The sequence below is a fragment of the Rattus norvegicus genome, chromosome 8 (assembly GCF_036323735.1).
Source record: "Rattus norvegicus strain BN/NHsdMcwi chromosome 8, GRCr8, whole genome shotgun sequence".
Classification (NCBI taxonomy): Eukaryota; Metazoa; Chordata; class Mammalia; order Rodentia; family Muridae; genus Rattus; species Rattus norvegicus.
In genome coordinates this window covers 15,103,252-15,124,894 of record NC_086026.1, presented here as the reverse complement: position 1 = coordinate 15,124,894, position 21,643 = coordinate 15,103,252, and the positions used below count along the sequence as shown (strand labels likewise).

The 21,643-nt window shown below is 39.3% G+C and overlaps 1 protein-coding gene across 5 annotated transcripts in view; it reads left to right on the top strand.

Annotated features, from left to right (window-relative positions):
- The window catches only part of Cntn5 (contactin 5), a 1,231,995-nt gene that overhangs the window by 1,124,524 nt on the left and 85,828 nt on the right, over positions 1-21,643 (top strand). For 4 of the 5 annotated variants that reach the window (XM_017595409.2, XM_017595411.3, XM_017595408.3 and 1 more), the window contains 1 exon segment: positions 12,436-12,556. The exons of the other annotated variant lie outside the window; for it this stretch is intronic. In XM_017595409.2, coding sequence (XP_017450898.1) covers positions 12,436-12,556 — 121 coding nt within the window. 5 annotated transcript variants of the gene reach the window in all.

The window sequence follows — 21,643 nt, the reverse complement described above, 5'->3', positions numbered from 1 at the left end:
CCAGCCTGGGCTAGATAGAAAGGCCCTAGCTGAACAGCTAAGTAACAGGAATGGAAACATCCCGGGAACAGAGTCAGAGAATGCGCCCATGTGTCTACAGTCCACAAAGCTTGGTGCTGTGGTTGTTTGGGGTTTGGGGTTGGCTTAGTTTTCTTTTTTAGAAATAATAATGCTAAACACAAGCATTTTCTAAGAGACTGTAATGGGAAATTTGTATGTCCACATGTAAAACAGTCGAAGGAGAGAAGTCCCTCACCATACACACACACACAGAGATACACACACACACACACACACACACACACACACACACACACACACACGCAAATTCCAAAACGAAAAATAAAGTGGATTGAACACTATTAAGTGTAAAACCCGAGAGCTAAGAAAGTAGAAAGAAATGGAAAAAAACCTTCAGGGCACAGCAAAGGGCAAAGACACTTTGTATAAAACCCCCAAAATACGGAAGACAGCTAAAAATGACAAACGTCATCTCCACAGTTCACATACAGCTCTTACAAATGGCATCTCCACAGTTCACATACCGCACACCACCTGCCCATGTGTCTCCAGAATCAAGCCTTACCCTGGGTTGAGGTGATTGACACCTTCCTCTCACTTTGCCTTTCTTTTCACCATTATCTTCCGCCCCAGTCTTCATTGGGTGGTAGCTGTGCCAGCCCATGGTGCACACAGGAGTTAGAGCAGTCTTTTCTGACATGGATGTGCTCCAGTTATCTCTATGCTGAGTATGAGGTTGATGAGACTCATCCTGACTGCGGAGAACAGGACCAGGTTCAGGAACCCAAATGTCCTTCCTTTGTAATGAGATGTGTTTAACTCTCCTTTCTGTGTGTGAGTTGGTTTCTAAGTGAGATTAACCAAAGTACTCTGAGTATTTAATGTTGGAGTATAGAATTGATATGATACTAATTTTTAAACCCTATGCTCATTAAAATAATTAGCAACGCTTCTTTTAAAAGATGTGAATGTCTCATGAAGCATGATTTTGGAAAACAACTCGAAAGGGCCAGGTAGTTAACTCTAGTAGACTCTGAAGACAGGCTGGTGTCAGTCACACATTCCCTTAGAGATACCGAGTGTAAAAATATCTCCACCGCCCTTGTTCAGTTTTTTAAATATTTGCCAATACACTATACTTCGTTTCTTACTACATTCTTTTATGCATATGACAGACATATATGAAGAGGCTTTGTTGTGACAGAAACTAATAGTCATTAGATACAATGAGTACTACACTGCTCACAAAAAGAAAATACAGATATTTTTGATACAAGACCAAATTATAGTTAGGAACCCCTTCAGGTGATATTATCCACAATTCCAAGTGAGTCCTCTGCATCTTCTACAGCACTACGGCAAAGGTTTCTGCCAGACCCCAACTCTCTACTCCAATTACATTCTTCTCACCTATTTCCCATCCTCCATTACCTTGAAATTCTGAGGCGGACAGAATGCTTGACCATACACTTGACATCTCTGTCTCTTGACTGCAGTTACTTGGGAAAGCTCTGGGATTATATTTGATAATGTGTTTTCTTTTTTCTTCATTTTCTGTGTCTTGGAGAGACTAGAGTTGGAATTTGGTTTTTTTTCAATGGCTAGGCTCAGCTTCTTTGTAGTTTTGCAGTATTGTACTCAAGAAATGAACAGTTCCTCTTTGGCTCATTTCTCTACAAGCACAGATGAACTAAAGCATCTACCTTAGCACTCTTCTTCCGCTGACACCATTTAAGCAGATTCAGTCCATCTACACAAGTGAAGCATAGTTACTGTTATTTCAGGTGACATTGATCACAAAATCGTCAACACTAAAATAGTGACCTTCTCTGACAATCTCTTCATTGATCCTTCATCCTTATCCAACTTCTGAATTGTCCTTCCCTTTCTAAGTCCAGCATGTTAAGGCCACAGTTACGGTAGGACTCCGTTGCTAGCGGCACGTGAGGCTCCTCAAACACCATGTGCCAGCATCCTCAGCTGTGACAGTCGACTGCTTCCACCAGGATTGCAAGGGATTTCTTTCCCCCACGAACCTCCAAGTTTAATTCAAATTTTTGCAGCAACTGCCAATTTCTGGATGTCTCTCCCTTTTCCTATGACACCCCCTATGCAGCTGATATCATGATACAACTACCTTTTTGCATTCTTACAAATCCAAAAGCTATAGACTCTTAGGAAACCATCTGAATTTCAGTATACCAATTCTACCCCACTCTGTTGGTCAAAATTGTGAATGAGCAATCTAGAGTCAAGAGTCAAAGGTACAAATGAGTTTCTTTCTCTGAACAAAATAAGTAGCAAAATACATGAGAATGAACAATAATCATGAGTCCGGGAATCAGAGTAGCCCATGCAGTGAGAAACAGGCTGAATGAATAGAATACTACATTCAACAATCATACAATCATAACACAGTTCTCTCCACCACCAGCTAGGAGATGCATACTGGAAATTCTACACTGCGATGTTTTATCTACTTATTATAAAGGGTAACGGGTGGTAACAGGAGTAATTCTGAGCAAGGCAGAAATGAGAACTGGGGATACTGACTTTAACTCACTGAAACTGAATTCTAGTAATTGGCAAAAGTCTCTACAGAAGTCATGAATTATGGAAGCCAGATATACTGTTCTGGAGGGAAGGGTGGCCAAGATCATTTGATAATTGATCATTAACCCATGAAAGAAGGAGCAAACTGGAAGCAGACAGGTGTCCTTTCATTCTATAGGGTGAAGCTTAGTTTCCCTTTCCTATGATTCTGACGAGAAAAGTCATAAAAGGATTGTTTATGTCTATAAATCTCAAACGGAAAAGAGGCAAGCTGGATTCTTTACAGGCTAATTCTTAAAGCCTTCTACACATGTCGGTAGAACAGGGGTTGGAATTAAGCACACAGGAATATTGGCACGTACATACCACTCCAACTACTATCAGACATATCCACGTTCAAGCTCTAGCACCAAAAAATATGAATAAATAAGAAATAAAACAAATGCAAGAACGTGTTACACATTGCTGAGTCCTGAACACAATACCAGATCAATACTGGGCCTAGTGAATAAGACAGGACTGCTCTAACCCGCCTCCTTAGGCTCTGGTTTAATTTAAGTGGAGACCCTGTGGACAGGGGCCTATGTACTCACACACACATCCAGAGAGGGATTCTTAGGTAGACACCATTGGACAGTATAAAGAGCACAGAGTAAATGCCATTTAATATTCCATCTTGGAATATAGTATATTATGATACCATAAGCTTGTAGTATTCATCTTGATAGATTAGACTTATGAAAATATGCACTGAGAGAAGAAACACAGAAATGTCAGTCAAATATAGATCATTCTGAAACATACGATTAGCTCAATGATTCAAATCTGAAAATTTTCACAATATGTTTCATATGGCTATATGTGAGCATGCCAACTGCAGGTCACAAGGGTTTTTAATTCCTTCCCTCAGTCACAAGAGAAGGCAGTAAGTCACAGGGAAATGAAGTGGGTGCTTTGTATGATGGTAGAATGGTAGCCTGGTGTTTCAAAGGGAGATGGCACATTCTATGTCCAGATGTGGTTGATCCAATCCCTGTCAGCTTAAAGAGCGACACTAATTTGCTAAGAGAGCTGCTTTCTACAAACAGTTTCTTGGTCACTATTATTTGAAGTGTCCATGTATTGTGATATACTTCCCAAATCTTGCGTTAACTAGTTTAATAAACTACTTAGAGGTTTAATCAGAGCAAGGTGTTATTCTCTAGGAGGCACAACTAGGCTTCAAAATGACAGCCCAAGAGTCAGTAACCAGAGCTCTTCTTCATGTACACTGACTTAGCAAAGTCTCCAGAACCATGACCTCCAATGTACTCTCTTCTGTAAGAAATTATTAGTTGGGGGTTAGTTTTATTTCTTTAGTGATACTAAAATCACTCTTCCCTGCGGCTTGTGTACTATTTTGTTTTAACTCATTACAGAATAGTGGGTTGCTGTTCACAGTGCATTTAAGTTCTTCAAGGTGTGTGCTATCTTTTACCTAGTAGTATATGCACATCTTGGGTGACCAGCACCTTATCTCTTTTGCCATCCTTTCTTACTGAAGTACTGTGGCAAGAGCCTGGAGCTAGATCACAGCTCACCTATGTGTTCAGAGACAGAAGGAGAGAGGAGAAATATCTGGGGTGCAAAGTTGCATTCCTCCCTGCCTAGACAAGAAGACATGCTGAGAACTACCTGGCAAAATGAATGCATAGTTCCCCCCTCTACACACAGGATAAGCAGTCACAAAGGAAAAGAAGAAGCTGTGACTATCCTGGAGGCAGGCAATCACTAGCTGCTTGCAAATCGCAAGCTCATTCATGAATGAATCATTCTTTATCTGACTATCATCTTTAAGTAACTTCACACATATAACTTATGAAGCATAGACCTTGGAAAGATAGGATGATTATGCCATTACTGTACAAAAAAAGAATTCAGTCGAATCAAAAATGTTTATTGCCTGTCACGACTGCTAACTTCTTGTTACTTGTCAGCACTGCCTCATTGAGCCAACCTATGGGGCAGGTGTTAGGATAGTGTCTGAAGAAATGCTCAAAAAGTTTAATTCATCATCGGGCAAACCATTGTGAGGAAGTTCTAATTTTAACAACGAGCATTTAAGGTACTCCTGCCAAGAATTCACTTAAAGAAAACCTATCTTCCACTGCATTTCAAAGATTTCTAGGTTCTAAGTGAGAAAGAGACTCCCTCTGTAATTCTTCTAGCTCCCAAATGGGAGGTTTAAGAAGTCCCCACCTCTGTTTTTGTAAGCATAGGATGGCCTTTCTCTGTCACCAACAAACCTTATGTAAGATAAAACTGACAAAGGTATGCCAGTATGTGGTTTACACTGCAGGAACAACAAAATGTTACAAAGAATATTTGGAAAAATAGAAAAGAACACAAAAACACACCCATATTAGACTAGCAAATGCCAGACATTTGGAACAAAAGGTAAACTGTTTTCATACATTACCTTAGCATGAAGTGTAGATATGGTCTGTCTGTCTGTTCATGTCAGTGTACATTAGGAAAAGATTTCAAATGAAGCACAAAATTGTGGGCACTTAGAATACTTGTTTACTATTTACAAAGAGAGACATTTTAGCACCTTAATCCTTATCTCAAATACCACAATGTCCTTGAACGGGCATTAATGTTGCCGGAGGCTACAGGTTATATCACAGTGATCATGGTGGGTTGGGTTGATCAGGACAACCAGTTCCCATACATGTTGACTCTTGGCAGTTTCACTGGGACTCAGGACAGTAAAAGTCTAATGTGATATTCACTGTTCTTGTGTTGCATTTTGAAATATTCTAGTTTTTCAAGGAAAGACCATGCCTTGAAAGATCATGCAGTGAAAGATCATATGCTGTAACAGGCTCATAAAAACACACAGCTATTCATGTATGTCAGAGGAGCCATTATGAAAGAACTAAAATTTGAACAAATGTTAACATGACACACTTGGAGATGCTAGCAGGCCATTGGAGAAAATGCTTGAGAGAAGAATCCGAGAATCCACTTCTATTGGATCAAGAGAGGGAATCAACTGAGTCTAATTTGAATACAACATTAGAATCAGAACATCTTAAAAGGTAGTGACTGAAGCTGATTGAAAAAGTAACCGAAGTCAGTTCAAGGGAGCAGACTAAAGTTGCACGTCCAAGAGGTAGACACTTGAAATGAAAGGGGTTAACCAACAAGATGCAATCTGTTGGGTATTTAAAATGCTGGACATGGGGTGCATGTCGGTAATCTCAACCCTCTGGACATTAAAGCAGGAAGTTTGAAAGTCTGAAGCCAGAGTAGGCCACTCAGTGTGACCTTGCCTGCAGAAACACACACACACACACACACACACACACACACACACACACACACCCCAAACAAACTATAAAACATTATGAGTCAGTATTCAAATAATTATAGTTAAACTTTATGAAATACGCAGAAAGAAACTTTCCTTCTCTTGACAAAGGCTGAGTGTTAACAGCAGAAGAAACAGATCTTCCTCCTTCCACAGCTCTTCAAAGCTCACATGTGCATATGAGAAACCTCATCCGTGTTTCTTTCCTGAATGACTTCTCTTGAAGGTATATTAGAATGGACATTTGTTCAGTGCAGTCTGTATCTCCGTACCCCAAGTTTAACATAGCAAATATGAACACATGAGGATTTGTTAATAACATTCTATATGAACAATAAAAGGGGAATGAGATAAATACTCCTAGAAATAATGTGAGGTTGACATTCTGTCAACAGACAGAGGGAGCGGAGAATAAGTCTAGGAAAACACGTGATCAGGAAATATTGCAGAAGAGTTGATTTACAAGCACAAGGCATCAGAAGTCCTTTGCTGGACCTTCTCCTATCTAGATAGCGGTACTCACATAGCTCACTAGGGGAAGAGAAGATGCCTTTACAGAGAGAGCATAACTCTCTTGCTAGTTGCACTTGCTAGTTGAGTACCTCGACGTGTGGGTCTGCATTTGCACTTGAGATGCAGGACAGGAGAAACGCAGGTGGCATTTTGTCAGTCACTCAGGTCTCTTTGTAAAGATGCTTGCCATCTAAGTACTAATATGATTTTTCTTTATCTCAAAATTAACTGCCCTAAAAATTGAATTGTGTTTTATCTATTGTTTGCCTGCCTTGAATGAATGTATCTAGAAATTGTAGTCTTCATTTACCAAGCTAATAAACAGATACCACCTACTCCTGATTTGGTATCTACATAAGAGAATGCTGTCATCTTAAACTCAACCAGTGATTCACAGCTTGGTTTTCTTCTTTAATCTACCTCACCATGTGAGACTGTTTCTCTTACAGCATGAAAGTCTTCATGAAAATACTGTGTTGGAAGTAAAGCACCAAGAACAAGTTTGAATCTTGAATGTGCTGTTATTGTAATTTAATATTTTACCCTGATAGACAGAAATGTTTTTAAAGAGCACTTTGCCTACTTTCCTCATTACTAGTAATTAATATTTCCACTTCAGAGAATGTATGTGGTCATTTAAGCATTAATTAATGCTTAATTAATTTTAATCACTATAAATTATTATCAGTATAAAATAAAAATGAATCAGTATAAATTATTTTTAAATGATATGAAGACCTATATCAATATTAATCTAGACCTTATTCTATAGGGATTTAAGGGAAAATTATTATAAAGATAATATATGTATAATCTCTATATGATTATAGCATACTTTAAACAAATTATTACCCAGGGAAATGAAACACTACTACTATGAAAACATGTTAATGTCTAAGACTTAATTCTTCGTGACATTAATATTATCTAATAATTCATGCATAAGAGATAGTTCCCAGAATTTGCATTAGGTAAGAGTTTTATTAAATTATATCTTATAAAAATTATATCATCTCATTTGCTTTACAAAACCAATGTTTTATAGGTATTGGGGGTTGAGGTTTAACTTGCCAAACTATATAAACCCTCAAGAAAGTGAAATACACCTTAAACCAAACAGAGAAACTGCTATCTACATCAGTCGTTGAGCCTGTCACTGAGACCGTAGCTTGCTGTTTAAAACCTAGACTAAAGAAAGTGTTCAATGACTTCCTTCCAAACCTCTTCTGAGTGGTTGCTATGTTATTGCATGTACAGATTCCTGCTGTAACCTACTCTTAAAATGTTCTTTGCACTTTATTCTTTTCATCATTTCATGTATGTACAGTGCTTCACTTGATAGTTCCACAGTTCTCTCTCTCTCTCTCTCTCTCTCTCTCTCTCTCTTTCTCTCTCTCTCTCTCTCTCTCACACACACACACACACAAAAGTGGGGAGGGAGAGAGAACAGAGGCAGAAACAGGGATAGGGACACACAGAGAAATACAGACAGACATAAACACATAGTTAATTTTTCATAACATTAATATCTAATATTTCATGCATCAGAGATAATCAGAGAGAGAGAGAGAGAGAGGGAATTTATCTGTATCTAAAAATAAAGTTAATACCTTATTTGAAAAAAAGAAAACCTTCTAAAGCATTTGAAAACACGGGTACCAGATGGTGAGGGAGTGAATATTGAGAAAGACTCGGCTGAAAGTAAAGTGAGGCTACCTTTGACAGTAGTGTTTGTCAAACTCCAACCAAGCTCTAGACAAAGAAGTGATCTTTGCTGCTGTTTTGACAGTAAGCTCTAAGAAAGGCCTCGAAGCACTGAGCCTTTTCAGCTCTTGTCTGGTAAGTGGGAAGAACAGCCTGATCTCATACACCATCGCTCCCACATCAACCAGTATTTGCTTCACCTATTTCACCCCACCTCCCTCTTTCTGGGCTCTTTTTCTATGTTCTTTCCTAATTCCTTCAGGAAAAAATAAGGAGAGGTATTGTCAGCCACAAAAAAGGAAGGAAGCAAGCCCTAGGCGTATCTGTTCTTTAAGGCGCTTACAGGTTTGTGAACATTCTGTGCCACGGTCCTTGCTCACCTCTCGGAAAGCCCACAGTGGACAGTGAGGGAAACTTTTGAGAGAGCAAGTGTTGAGTTCAGAGGCATGAACTAAGGGAAACTGCTGGAGGCCTAGCAAAGACTGAATTCGAACTGTTCAGTGGGGAAAACAAACGAGTATCCACACCACAGCAAAGGCGGCAGAAGTGTGGGAAGAATCCCTGCGAGTTCACAGCGGAGCAAACTGGTCTGGACCACAGGACTCAGTTGCAGGATGGAGAATGTGTCAAGGGAAAGAACGGACTTCAAGAAGCACATGAGACCGAGACACTAGGTGCAAATCCAGTGAGTTCCGGGTTCATAGGAAAACAATTAACAGTCTTCCCGGGGTCAGGCTGCCTGGGATTCTTAAAGTGATGTCTTAGAAACAACTGGGTGATTCCAGAGTAGAGGCTCCCGACAGTCATCTAAGGAGGATGGAACCCAGGCAGGAGGATTGGGTTTGAAGCCAGTCTGAGCTACTTAATGAGTCTGAGATCAGCTAGGGCTAATAGGGAGTTGCTTTCTCATATTAATTTGTAACTTAGTTAGTTTAGTTAGTTAGTTAGTTACTTAGTTAGTTAGTTAGTTACTTAATTTAATTTAAAAGACTGGACCTGTGTGTAAAGATAGCCATCATTTTTCTATTTTATTTCAAAGTTTTAAATAGAAGTCCCAACTGCTTTGATGAGATTGTGCAACCCAGAAAAGTGAATGGCCAATCATTACTGATCTCAGAGGCAATGAAGGGGCTGCCCCTCTTACAGGGGCTTCATCCACACCCTCATGCACGAATATGGTGCTATAGTTTGCTCAGATGGTGTTGGAGCACCAGCTTTAGTGCTGATTCTGGGAAAGTTCTTTTGAAGCAACAGGTAACACCATTTGCTTGTAAGATCCAAGAAAGCAGCCAAAAACTAAAGAAAGGAAAGAGAAAACAGGAAGTAAAGTGAGGGTCAAAGAAAAGAGCGTGCCTCCTGAGAGATGAAATGTGGAAACGAAGTCTGAATTGAAGAAAGCAGAGCTCTCGCTGTAAGTAACCATTTCATTAAAGTTACTCAAATTGTGAGTTTCTCAAGAGTGGCACACTGTGGGCTCAGATTAAGGATAATGGGCTCCCATGTGAATTCTCCTCATTACTTCCCTTGAAAGAGCAGTAAATCTACTGAGAGAGTAATTTAGGCTTACTGCTCACAGTCCATTCGTTTTGCTTATAAGCTCCCCTGTTTAGGATTTTAAAAATATGATGCAGGTATAACCAAAAAGAAAGAGATCAGCCTAAAATGAGCCAATTTCAACTCCTCAAATAGACATGGCGTCCAGGTCTGTGCAACAGGCTGCAGACATTTTGAGGCAGTACATAATGATGGAATCTAATCCTAGGAGCCCCACACAGACAGCACAGGAGAGATGATCTCTGCCCTGAACAGAATTACATGCATGTTTAACTGGACTCTAAATAGTCTCTTCATCTTTCCATCAATACTCACCTTCAGTTCAATTCGAAACAAAGAAAAAGGGTTGACAACTTTCCCCAGTTTTAAGAAAATAAATTATTTGGGAGGAAAATGTCTATAAAACAAAATGTGAATTACTTAATTACAGGCTTATGCTGCTACAAATTTAACTTTCAGAACTGTAAGCATACCTTTTTCTGTTTTTAAACTGCTAGCTAAAAGCTGAGGTAACCATCACATGTCATTCCAGCAGTTGACTGGCTGGGAAATGAGAGTTGTGACTTGGAGACTAGCATGGGCAATCTACCGAGAACCTTGTCTCAAAACTAATATAAATAAATAGATGGAGGATAGATAGATAGATAGATAGATAGATAGATAGAGAGATAGATAGATAGATAGATAGGTAGATAGATAGATAGAAGATAGCAAATAACAGAAGCTACCAGAACAAAGCAGAAAAAATACCAACCAAGTGGAGTTATTTCAAGGTAAATAAAAGAGACAAGCCTACTGTCTGAACAACTGTTTTTAATGTTTAATTTGCTCTTATTTCTCCACTAAGATAAAAATCAGAGTGTTTTAAAGTTTTCATTTAGTATTTGTAAGAACTGAGCATTTTGTCTAGGTGAGCTGAGAAGGTGGAACACATTTATCACCCCCTAAAAAAAGAAGCCAAATTGATGGTGAAGCTCCTTAGGGTGTGCGAGTGAGGATGTATCCTAAGGAAGTCATCCGTATGGCATTTGATGACAGACATTTTGTTCTGGAAATAATTTTGTTACATTTTTATCCATTCTCAGAGCATTCTTGCCATGAATCAGTTTCTTATACATGATGCAACCAGACTGTGTCTCAACAAATTATCTCAGTAGAAACAATTTCAATAGTCTTAAAAGTTCCAATTATAAGATCAGCCAGAATAAAAACTTTCTAGCAGAGAAAGAAAAGAAAATGTTTAAAACAGAGGGGATCACAAGGTAATTCACTGAAAAAAGAAACACTCATGTATGAGTGCTTTAAAAGCTCATCATCATACCTGTTCCACAAACACTGAAAGAGAAAAATCAGGACTGCTAGGCATTAGTTTTCTTTTCATAATATGACACAATATATTTCAAAGCAAAGGCAAACACCTAAATTCTAGATAACTATTAGTAGATTTTGCCTTGTAAGGACAAACACATTTGTTTTAAAAGTAACTTGCTCCCATTCTAGCCAACATTAAAGGTTCTTGGATCCAGGGGTCCTTCTTTATCATAGTATATTAAGCATTCTTTTCTGTGCTCGGTTTATGCATATATTGTTGGAGGATGTTACTTCAAACTATATAAGCATTCAAGCCAACTTTTTTCTGTTTTGCAACATAAAACAGAAAAGAATATTGAAGTCTTCCTATGGTTTTACCTGTGAAGAAAAAAGTTGAATCTGTGGATGTGCTAGGACATGCCTATAATCCCATAACTCAGTAAGCTGAGGAAGAAAAATCAGGATCACTGCAAGTTCAAAGTCATCCTGGGCTACATAATGAGTTCCAGGCTAGCCCATACATGATAATATCGCGTCTCAAAAAAACAAGCTAAAAGTGTGGGGGGTGTAAAAAGACATGAGTTATAATCAATACTAGGTTTTCACATGATCACAGAAAGATACCAATTTTTACATAGTAACGCAAAGACAGTGCTAAGTAAAGAAAGGTTTGTACCAGTCAATCAGGTATAGGGTCCTCACTGATCACCTCAAGCAATACATCAAAAGTGTCTCTCCCTGGCACTTATTGATCACCTAACTGCAGTTATTAACTAGGCTTTAATCATTCCGCTCCCAATGCAGTCAAGTGTTTTGAACATCCTTCATGTTTTATGGCTACATTAACACAGGTTCTGGCTGACCCTGCACCCTGATGATGGTGGTTATGGGAGGAATATATCTTTGTTACAAAAAGACACATGGCCTGGGGACCAGCATCTCTCTCCTAAGTGCCATCACATTCTGTGCCCCACAGTGTACTTACTAAAGGGAATATTCAACAAATCCTCATGAGATCACCTTTCAACAGCTCTCTCCTCATAACTGATTTCCCACTAGTTGCTACGTCTTTCAACACAGTGTTCCTGTCACAAAATACAAGTCTGTCTTTCAATAGCAAAGCAGTAAATTTTCCTGATTTTTCTATACTTTTAAAGCTGTGAGTTACTGGTATGTATTTAAATATCTCATAACTGTTCTGCTAAATCATTTTATGCAATATTCAATGTCAAAAGTCTTTTTTGCGTGATTGTAGAAGAATATAACTTTGTATATTCCTTAGAACAGGGTATGTTTGATTTCTGCACTGTTGTATAAACTGTGAGGCCAAAATTGGGCCCTTTGAATATGCAAAGTCCCCCTTAAACCACCTTGAACTAGGCAGGTTTGCAACATTTTAAACTGGCGCTTCGTCCCTCTTTCAGCAAGCATCCTCTGCAGATTTAATGATCAGGAACATCCTTCTGATGCATGCTGGGAGATATGGCTGCAGGGTACAGACCACAGCAGACAGTGTGTCAGATGAGGCAGAACTTCTTGTTAGGGGTGAGTATGCTAATAGCCAGACTACAGACATGATCACCATAAATTATCCTATGAAGGGCCTGCAATGCATGGACGGATGGGGCACTTCAGAACTGGGTGGCTCACTTTCACAATCTCTGTCATTTTTGCTTAACCTTTTCTTGCCTTTGAGATGATGATGCAGGAAACCTCCCTCTAGAAACAGACAAAAGCTATTTGGAAGCACTTGCAGTAATGAGTGGCTGCTAAGTAGGAAACCAAATTAATCCCAAACGTAAAAGCATAGCTGCTGAGACACTTGAGTGGTTGGGTGGCAGAGACAAGGTCACTCTGTGTGTGTGTGTGTGTGTGTGTGTGTGTGTGTTTGTGTGTGCGCGCGTGTGTGTGCGCATGCATGTGTATGTGTATTTGAAAGATACATATATGTATATGTGTGTGTGTGTTTACATACACACAGATATAGCTTTCAAATGCAAAGCCAGCAGAAGCCTCAAACATTATGGTTTTTCCCCACCAACTTTGCCTATCCAAGAGAGTATACAATTGTTAAAGAACAGAGATTTCCCCGCACCTTGAAGCCTGAAAATGTCAACACACAGACTGTGCAAAACTGACAACTAAGTGTTTTCTAATCAGGAACCACCACTGCCATCAAAAAGAATTCTGCAAGCCTGTGAAGCCTCTCTTATTTCAATTAAGGGAATGTGTGCAGCATGCATTGCCATTAGAGTGGTATTCCTCGAGACAAGAAATATGTGCTCTACCGTGTATTTTTCCTTCTCCTTCTTTTCTCTTCCTTTTTTCCCTACTCTTCATTCCACCCAAACTTTCATTCTTTCTTTTCGCATAGCTGTTATTAAGTGCAGTATATCCAGAGACAGTTTCCAAAATTCCTAACCTGTACAAAGCCACAAGCCATGTTACTAACCCAAGAAAGAATAATTGTCAGAACCCTACCTGGTACCTTCCTTCCCTCTTCCCCAAGCTTGCGGAGAACTTGTGTTAACAATTAACACTTTTATAGTCCATAACAAGAGATCATATTTTAAAATAACTGATTTTCACCATTTGAAGTGGTTTTTTCATTAAGATCCAATATTTATAAGAATTTCACACAGTAAATACAGAGGCGAATGGTGAGTGACCTCCTCTTAGTTCTTTCTGTCAGTGATGTTGGCAATGTATGGTGGAACCCACCATCGTTTTCAGGAACTTGCTCTGTCAGAACTGTGTATGTGAGGAGAAGCTTAGTCTCACCATGTGTGCTGCTTTGTACGTACAAGGCTGCTTCTTCTGTTCTCCAGTTTTTGTATCAGAAATGTATGCTATAACACCTTATAGTAAAATGAACATTTTTAAAGTGTTCCTTTTTAAGTACACCTCACTCCCTATAGCTCAAAGTTTCTTTGTGCCTCCTGAATCTACACGTTTCCTGGAATTGCACAGTGTACCTCGCAGTCAAATTGGTAGAAAACTGCTTTCCTCTCTTGCTGTTGTCTGCCTTACTGATGTGTATTTACTGTGTGCACTTAGCTAATAATTTAAAATGATCCTCCTGAAATTAGACTTTTCCAAATGAATTCAACAATTTAGATGATGAGAACAGAAACCAGGTTTTTTTCCTAGGACTCTAAGGGGCAAATTTAAGTGGCAAACTACATATCCTGCTTTGTAAGTAAAATTAAGCTCAACAGGGTTCAGAATATAATTCAAGGCCAATATTTTCATGTTCTGCTCTTTTAGCCTTTGGCTTTATGCCTAGGATATGATTAAATGCATTAATTTTGGAATTGCACCCAATAGCAATTTCAAACAGGTTGCTACTGTCTGAATATTTATGTATCCATGAGCTTAAGATTTCCCTTGAAGTGAGTTCAATCCAGTCACTAATTTCTGATTATGTACTCACATTAGATTTCTAAAACAAGGGAAATAATTTGCTTCTCCCTCCCAGCTAGTCTCAGATTTTTATACTAAACTGAGGACTGTGTTTCATCTATTATGATCATTTTTATGGTAAAAATTTGCCATTTTTTGTCATCTGGGAAAATTTGCATGCTGGCATGTTATTAGTTTTAGTGTTGACTTCTGAGAGTAACTTTACTCTACATGTCTCCTGTCCCAATCTCTCCATTTACTCCAAAGGAGAAGCAGTCTTCCCTTCCAGGCAGTAAGACCAGAGCTGAGGGCTCTATAGCTCTGCGTGAGTTTTCTAAAGGCTGTTATAACTCAAGTAGCAAAGCTATTGTTTTATAAATTAACAAAATGTATATGGAACAGTAAAGACCACCCCTGGCCAGAAGACCATCCACTATGCAGCTCATGTTTCCAGTGTTGATCACACTTGAAGCCCACATAAACAGAAAGTACTTGTTATTAAAATTATGCTCTGGGTTGACTTAAGCCAACAGTCTCTACTCCCTCAGCTTATTGAATGCTCCTCTTTGTTGCCTTGAGGTATATAACTTTCCTTTGTGTATCCTAATGAATCCTGTGACAGGACACTAAGTTGGATCCAGGTGGGTGTCAGCTTCATCCCCCACACTACTCCTTGTTTAGAATCGGAATGCTCCAGAATCCAGTTCTCTGCCCCCTCTCACATTGTGTCTTAAGTGCTATCTTTTCCTCCAAAACTTATCTTTGCTTATAATTTTGGTTGTAACTCTTAATGCTATTTCCCATTTCCTTCCCATCATTATCGTTATCTACAACTTCAATATTCTATAAGTAATTATATGTGGCAGCAAATCAATCATCTGTTCTTATTAATTTAGATTTCATTGAACCAGCATTATGGTGGCACCACGTGTGTGATCTGCGGGACAACAACACAGAAAGAACAGCAATTGTGAAATAAATTATTGTACTGGAGTAGAAATAGAATCAGAACCTGAATCTATGTCCAGACACGCAGACAGCATTTTCTTTACTCTTTTGTGATGTATGCTATAAAAGCAATAGACAAAGCAAGGTCATGCCAGGGTGTCTGAATACATGAAATATGGGTAGAAAGATGATATTTTCTAGGAAAAGAGTGATAGGCTTTTGGGACAGAACTTATGGAAGAAGACAAACATTTTGAAAGCACTGATTCTCTAAAGGCATATGAGAAGCAATCTATTGCAGCAAATACAACTCCAGAGAATTTCACAAATCAATGTTACATATATTTCTCACAGTGACTAGAACAGTAGGAAAGTGTGATGCTTAATTTGACAATTTGACTGGGAACCTAAGTCCATGTACCTTTTATTCTATTCAGAGGTAGAGGAAACAATTAGGAAAATCACTTTTCCTTCAACTTCTGTATTTCTTTTCAGCATTTTCTTAATGAGAAACAGTAAGTCAAGACAGTCAAAGTGAAGCCGGACAGTGTGTGTCTGTAATCTCAGCCCTTTGAAAGTAGAGTGGGAGAATCAGGAGCCCAAGGTTAGTCTCAGCCACAGAGGAAGCTCAAGTCCAGTCTTAGCTACATAAAACCTGTTCGAAATAGTTTTAAAGAAATTATGAGAATAGTAAAAAATAATATTTATAATCAAAGCAGCAGCCACTTGCTGAGCCCTTCTAATACACAGCCATCCCTGAGGTCTCTGTGACATCTTACAAAGACAGCTAGCACGTATTTATTTAACTGAATCTGAGGAGGACGAACCCCTGGAGCTATAACTTGTTTGGATACATATACAGTTTTCAGGCATGTGCTCAAGCCCCACTGCATTACTTCTTCCTATGAGGATTAAACTCATATTCAATTCAATTCCCTCCACCTCTCTTATCAACTCAGTGTCAAGTACTCTTTCCAGCTTTCAAGCTTCAGTAGTCTAATCTTTCCCTACTTACCAATTTTGTGCCCACCACTTTCCCCCACTAAATTATTGCCATCCAAACAGTGCCAACAGCACTCAACAGTCTATGAGCTATGCCAATGGGCACTTGGTTAGGACTTGCCATGCATGTGTTCCCTGGTCCACTCCTCCAGCCAGTGATAGCTAAGGTATGCTCAGCACTTAGAATGCAAATGGTAACTTTTGGTCTTGCAAGAGAAATAGGAGGGCCTAGGAAGAGCGGTTATAAGCATAGCAGTGGTCCAAATGCACAATTTGAGGGACCAAGTACAAGAGAAAAATACAAAAGGCAGTTAAGATTATTTAGAACTCCAGAATAATGACAGAAAGACAGCACCCTAGGCACAAGGCTTCTTCAGGCTCAAGGCTCTGGGCAGGGTATGGGTTACACACTTGTGAGGCCAACATGCAACTACTAAACTGTATATCACTCTCTTAAGCCAAGGGATAGGGTTAGGAGAGTATTTAAAAATTATTTTATGAAATTAGAAATACAGAACCTCCAAAGCAGCTTTTTACACCAGGACAATCAGCATTTTATTCCATGACCCACATAGTTTGAAAGAGTTTGAAGTGATCATTATTGATATTTCTATCTTATATCTTTAAATTCTTTTATTCTTTAAATTCTCTTATTGCTCTCTGTGGTGTGTTTGTGTGTGTGTGTGTGCGTGTGTGTGTGTGTGTGTGTGTGTGTGTGTGTGTTAATGCCCATGGTTAAGTCAGAGGGCAACATGAAGGTATCATTTCTCTCCTCTCATCATGTAGGACACAGGGCTTAAAACTCAGATCACGAGGCTTGTTGGCAAATACTGTTACCTGCAGAGCGGTCTCACTAGCTTAATAGTTCGACTGTAATTTAAGAAAACACATTTTTTTATCATAAGATAGATGATAGTACTAAACTAGACAATTTGATTCCAGCCAACTTCCAAGAGAGAACATTTCAATTAGATTTAAAATGTTATTTATTTGTGTTTTTTAAGAAAGTTGAAGTAACCTAAAGATTCTTGAATGGAAAATACTTCAATAACCTTTGATTAAACACTGTCCACATTTACTCCGAGCCCTGATATTTAGTGTCAGCATTAGAGTATCAATAGTTAATGAAAAATTTCTACATTTTTCTCATGGAAAATTTCCTCACTGTTACTTCAGGTGGAAATAACCTAATATATGGTCGAATGATTTAGAATTAAATCAGATTTAATGTGTTCTACACTCCTCACAGAACCACTCTTGATACCCACATTGATTTTAATTTGGTATCAGTATCTTTGTTTCAGACTAGACTTTCTTTAGGAAGGAGTTTCCTCTTACCCTTTTTATAGAATTGTTTGCTGATCAGCAGAATCCTTAGACCACAAAAGTAACATTTGTTTTGTCAAGTATGTATTTGGTCTCTCTGCACCACTTTTGGTGTGGCTTATGGAGTCATAGTTGAGCAGAGCAGAAATGAGTGTAGTAAGATGACATAAATGGACATACACCTCAGAAATTAACCCCGAACAAATGGAGTGCCATGTCAGTGCACAAAGATGTCCAACCGATTTATCTGAACCTCACACACATTGTTCACTCAACGAATATGGAGTGCCTGCTGCCAATGTCCATCGGCACACAGACCTCCTCAGGCTGCTTGATAGGAATGCGTTGCTGTTCTGAAACACAAATTGTGACTTCTCTGTCTCACTTGAAGAATACCCTAAGCATGGTGTTTCACATCATTTGATATTCTCAAGCAAAAATGTATGAGAATCCCATTCCATTCTGCTTTGTGGTCCCATCTTTCCTACACATACATCCTATACAAATATATCGTTAGCACATTCAAACATGTGAAGATGAACACTTAGTATAAGAAGTTATATTTTCAAGACTGATTTCATCCCTGATTGATGGTGTGTCTGCTATGCCAAGGCAATGATGGGGAGGACCTTTCTTGACCCATGACAAAGAACACAGCATTTGTGGTCAAGTCATTGATGTACAGAGAAGCAGCAGTGTCTGAAGGAGTAGATTCACACTCAGTTCGGTGAGTGATGCCAATGTTTTGTTCACAGAGCCACAGCACACTACAGCCACAATACCAGTAAGAACAAGCAATGATACTAAAAACTGGAAAACGTGAAGGGAGATATAAACCTAGACACTCACAGAGACTGAATCTACATGGCACTGTGATCCTCTGACTGAAACATGGCAGAGGGGAAGCAAATGTGAAAGTGAAAGTTGCCAATGTCTGACAAAGGTAGAACAGACTTGGAGAGGGAGAGACTGGGTGACAGTATGAAGGACCAGACAGACAGGGAGCACTGGGCTATAGAGGGAGTTTAGTTAAATCTGTACGGGCATGGGAATCTGGGCTCGAGTCCCAGAACTTACATTACAAAGCATATTACATTAATAAAGCACATGTGTTATCCTTGTCTTCTGGATACCGCAGAGAAAGGTGGAGCCCCGGGGCTTAGTGGCTAGCCAGCATAGTTGAATCAGTAAGTTTCAGGTCAATGGATATGTCAAACAAATAAGGTGAAGAGAACATAAGAAATGACAGGGATGGTTGACATACAGACTCCACATGTATGTGCAGACATGTACAAACACAAACTCCCAAAACACACAGACTTGGAACTGCTAACCCCATCCACACTACCATCTGAAATAAGGAATGATCTGTACCCTGGGACATGGTAGTCTGGAAGGCTTTGATGTTCTCAGAAATGGCGAGCTTAGAGGACTAAAGACGGACATACATATGGTATTATGGCAGGCAGAGAGCCACACAAGAAGAAGTGATTGGAAGTATATAGAAAGACTAGAGGTGTTAGTCACACAGACTTGGTCCCATCCCCACAAATGTCTTACTAAAAGGGCTCAGCCAATTGTTTAATTTAAGCTCCAGTCCCTCTCTACTCATTAATTTAATAGTTATTTATCAAATGTTTATAAGATGGAGCCTAAAGAGATGGCTCAGTGGGCAAAGGGCTTTTTACACAAGCATGTGGACAGTATCTAGATGTCCAGCACCCACATTACAATTAGGTGTGCTGATGTACAATGATAACCCCAGAACTGAGTAGACTAGAGAAAGGTAGGTCCCAGACCTTGGCAGCCAACCATCCTAGCCAAATTGAGAAGCTCCAGGTTCAATGAGAGACCTTGTCCCAGAAACAATAAAGGTAAGAACAACTGCAGAAGACACCTAACCTACACCTCTTGTCTGTACATATATGCACACATATGTACAAGCACACATATGGTTAAGCACATACAAAATATTATAGCGCATATAGTATGTTATGTGCCATCCTGAGAACTACCTAACAAGGATCATGCTCTTTATGTTTTTGTGACATGTTAAATCCTGACACAGGCATATTCCCTGAGCTCAATTTATAACAATAATAAAACAGCCAGTTCACAGTTAGTAACTTCTTCCTGTATGTCAGTCATTGGATTAATGAGTCCAGGTGAATTATATGACTTTCCCCATTTACTTTTTTCTACCAAAAACTATGAAATACGAGTTTGCAGTCCAAAACACAGATAAGAAAACTAATGCACAAAGTGACTTAGAAACATGTTGGCTGCTACCCTAATTGGACCAGAGCAATCAGAAGATTATACAGAGTGTGGCCTCAAAACCACTATTCTGTCCTCTACGGTCAACAGACACACTGCTTCCACATCCTTCACAACAGTATCTACCAGCCCAGTCCCCACACAGTGTAGTTTTATAAATGTTGATATTTAGAAAAGTAGGAAAGGAAAATTAATGGAAACAAGGAAGAAGAAAAAGGTATGGAAAAAGAGATGGGAGAGAGACTAGAGAGACAAGCTTTACCCATGATGGATGAATTTCATCAGGGTGTTATGTTAATGAAAATTGGAAAGATGTGTAGTCATTTGCTAGGTCAAGAAAGAAGATAGAAATAGCCTGATATTCACTTACAAACACAGCATATTTCCAATTCCATCTGTCTTCCAGGATAAGATGGTACATTCTTGAATCTTCTAAAGAAGCTGCCCTTTAAGCGCCTGCCCAGGAGACATGATTGGTCCCCATCTTTTGTTTTAGGCCTTGGCATGAATAGCTACTAACCATACTGACAAATTTGGCCTTCTGGCCCCATATCTGGCCAACCAACTAAAATATCAGATTCTAGTGAGTGCTTTCTTAGCATCTCTTCCACAGCTTCTTAGCAGATGTGATGGATGTCATAAAGGAGTCCCTTCCAGATGATGTCTCCAGGAATGTTAAGCTCCACTAAATAGGTTTTCCTCTTCTCTCTAAACATGTTTACAATTACATCTCTTAAGTAAGACAAGAACCCTTATATGGTTCCGAAAGGATCTGCCATCCATTGCAATCCCTAAGTTCTTTCAACCATTGGCTATTTCTTTCTGGCCTTCTTCTGGTTCCTGGTACCAAAAGAAGAAAAGCAAACATCTTGACCAACACACCCTTAAGCAAAGCATCCAGAGGACCTTTTGTCACTCTAATCATCTGAATGAACTGTTTCCAAAGGCCATCTTCTTTCTTCTCGGTTCAGTTTCATATAACTGTAGAGGCATGGCTTGACCCAGCTGCCCCTTCCACTTAACATCTTCTGTTTTTCTCAGTAAGATTCCTGTGACTGTCATTGAGGTTGCTTGAGCAAGTTCTTTGTGTACTGAGTGGGAATGTTTGAAGCCCAGAGTGTACATGCTTGTAAGTGTACGAGAGCTCTACTGTCCAGTGTTGAGAACCAAATGTGCTCAGCAAATACACAAACCAGAAGGAGAAGCTCTGGATGCCAACCCAGGGGCAGGTCACAACTCCAAGAAAAGAAAGGAACGTTGGTAAGTTCACCACGGTCTCTATTCAAAAGTCTTGCTTAGTTTAGCTCATGTGCTCCAGGACTGGATTCTTAATTAGCTTGCTTTGGGGAAGCATTGTCTTGTGTCTGACAGAATCTTCACTGAACAGTACAAAAGCCGGGTAGACCTAACAGAGCAAGGAACTGAAGTGAGGGGAAGAAAACTTAACTGCTGATTGGATTCTGCCTTCCCAAACACCTGGCAGAGGTGATGACTCTGTCTCACAAAGTAATCTTTAATTCGGAATTACAAAGACAATTAGCTCTCTAATGAGTTAGAGCAAGGCAGAGGATATGGCAGTGAAGGAAAAAAATAAAACGCCAGATGATATCTGTAAATGCCCAAAAATGTCATACTTATCCTTGATAAGAGTAATTTCAACTATTTCTTTCATTCTTTT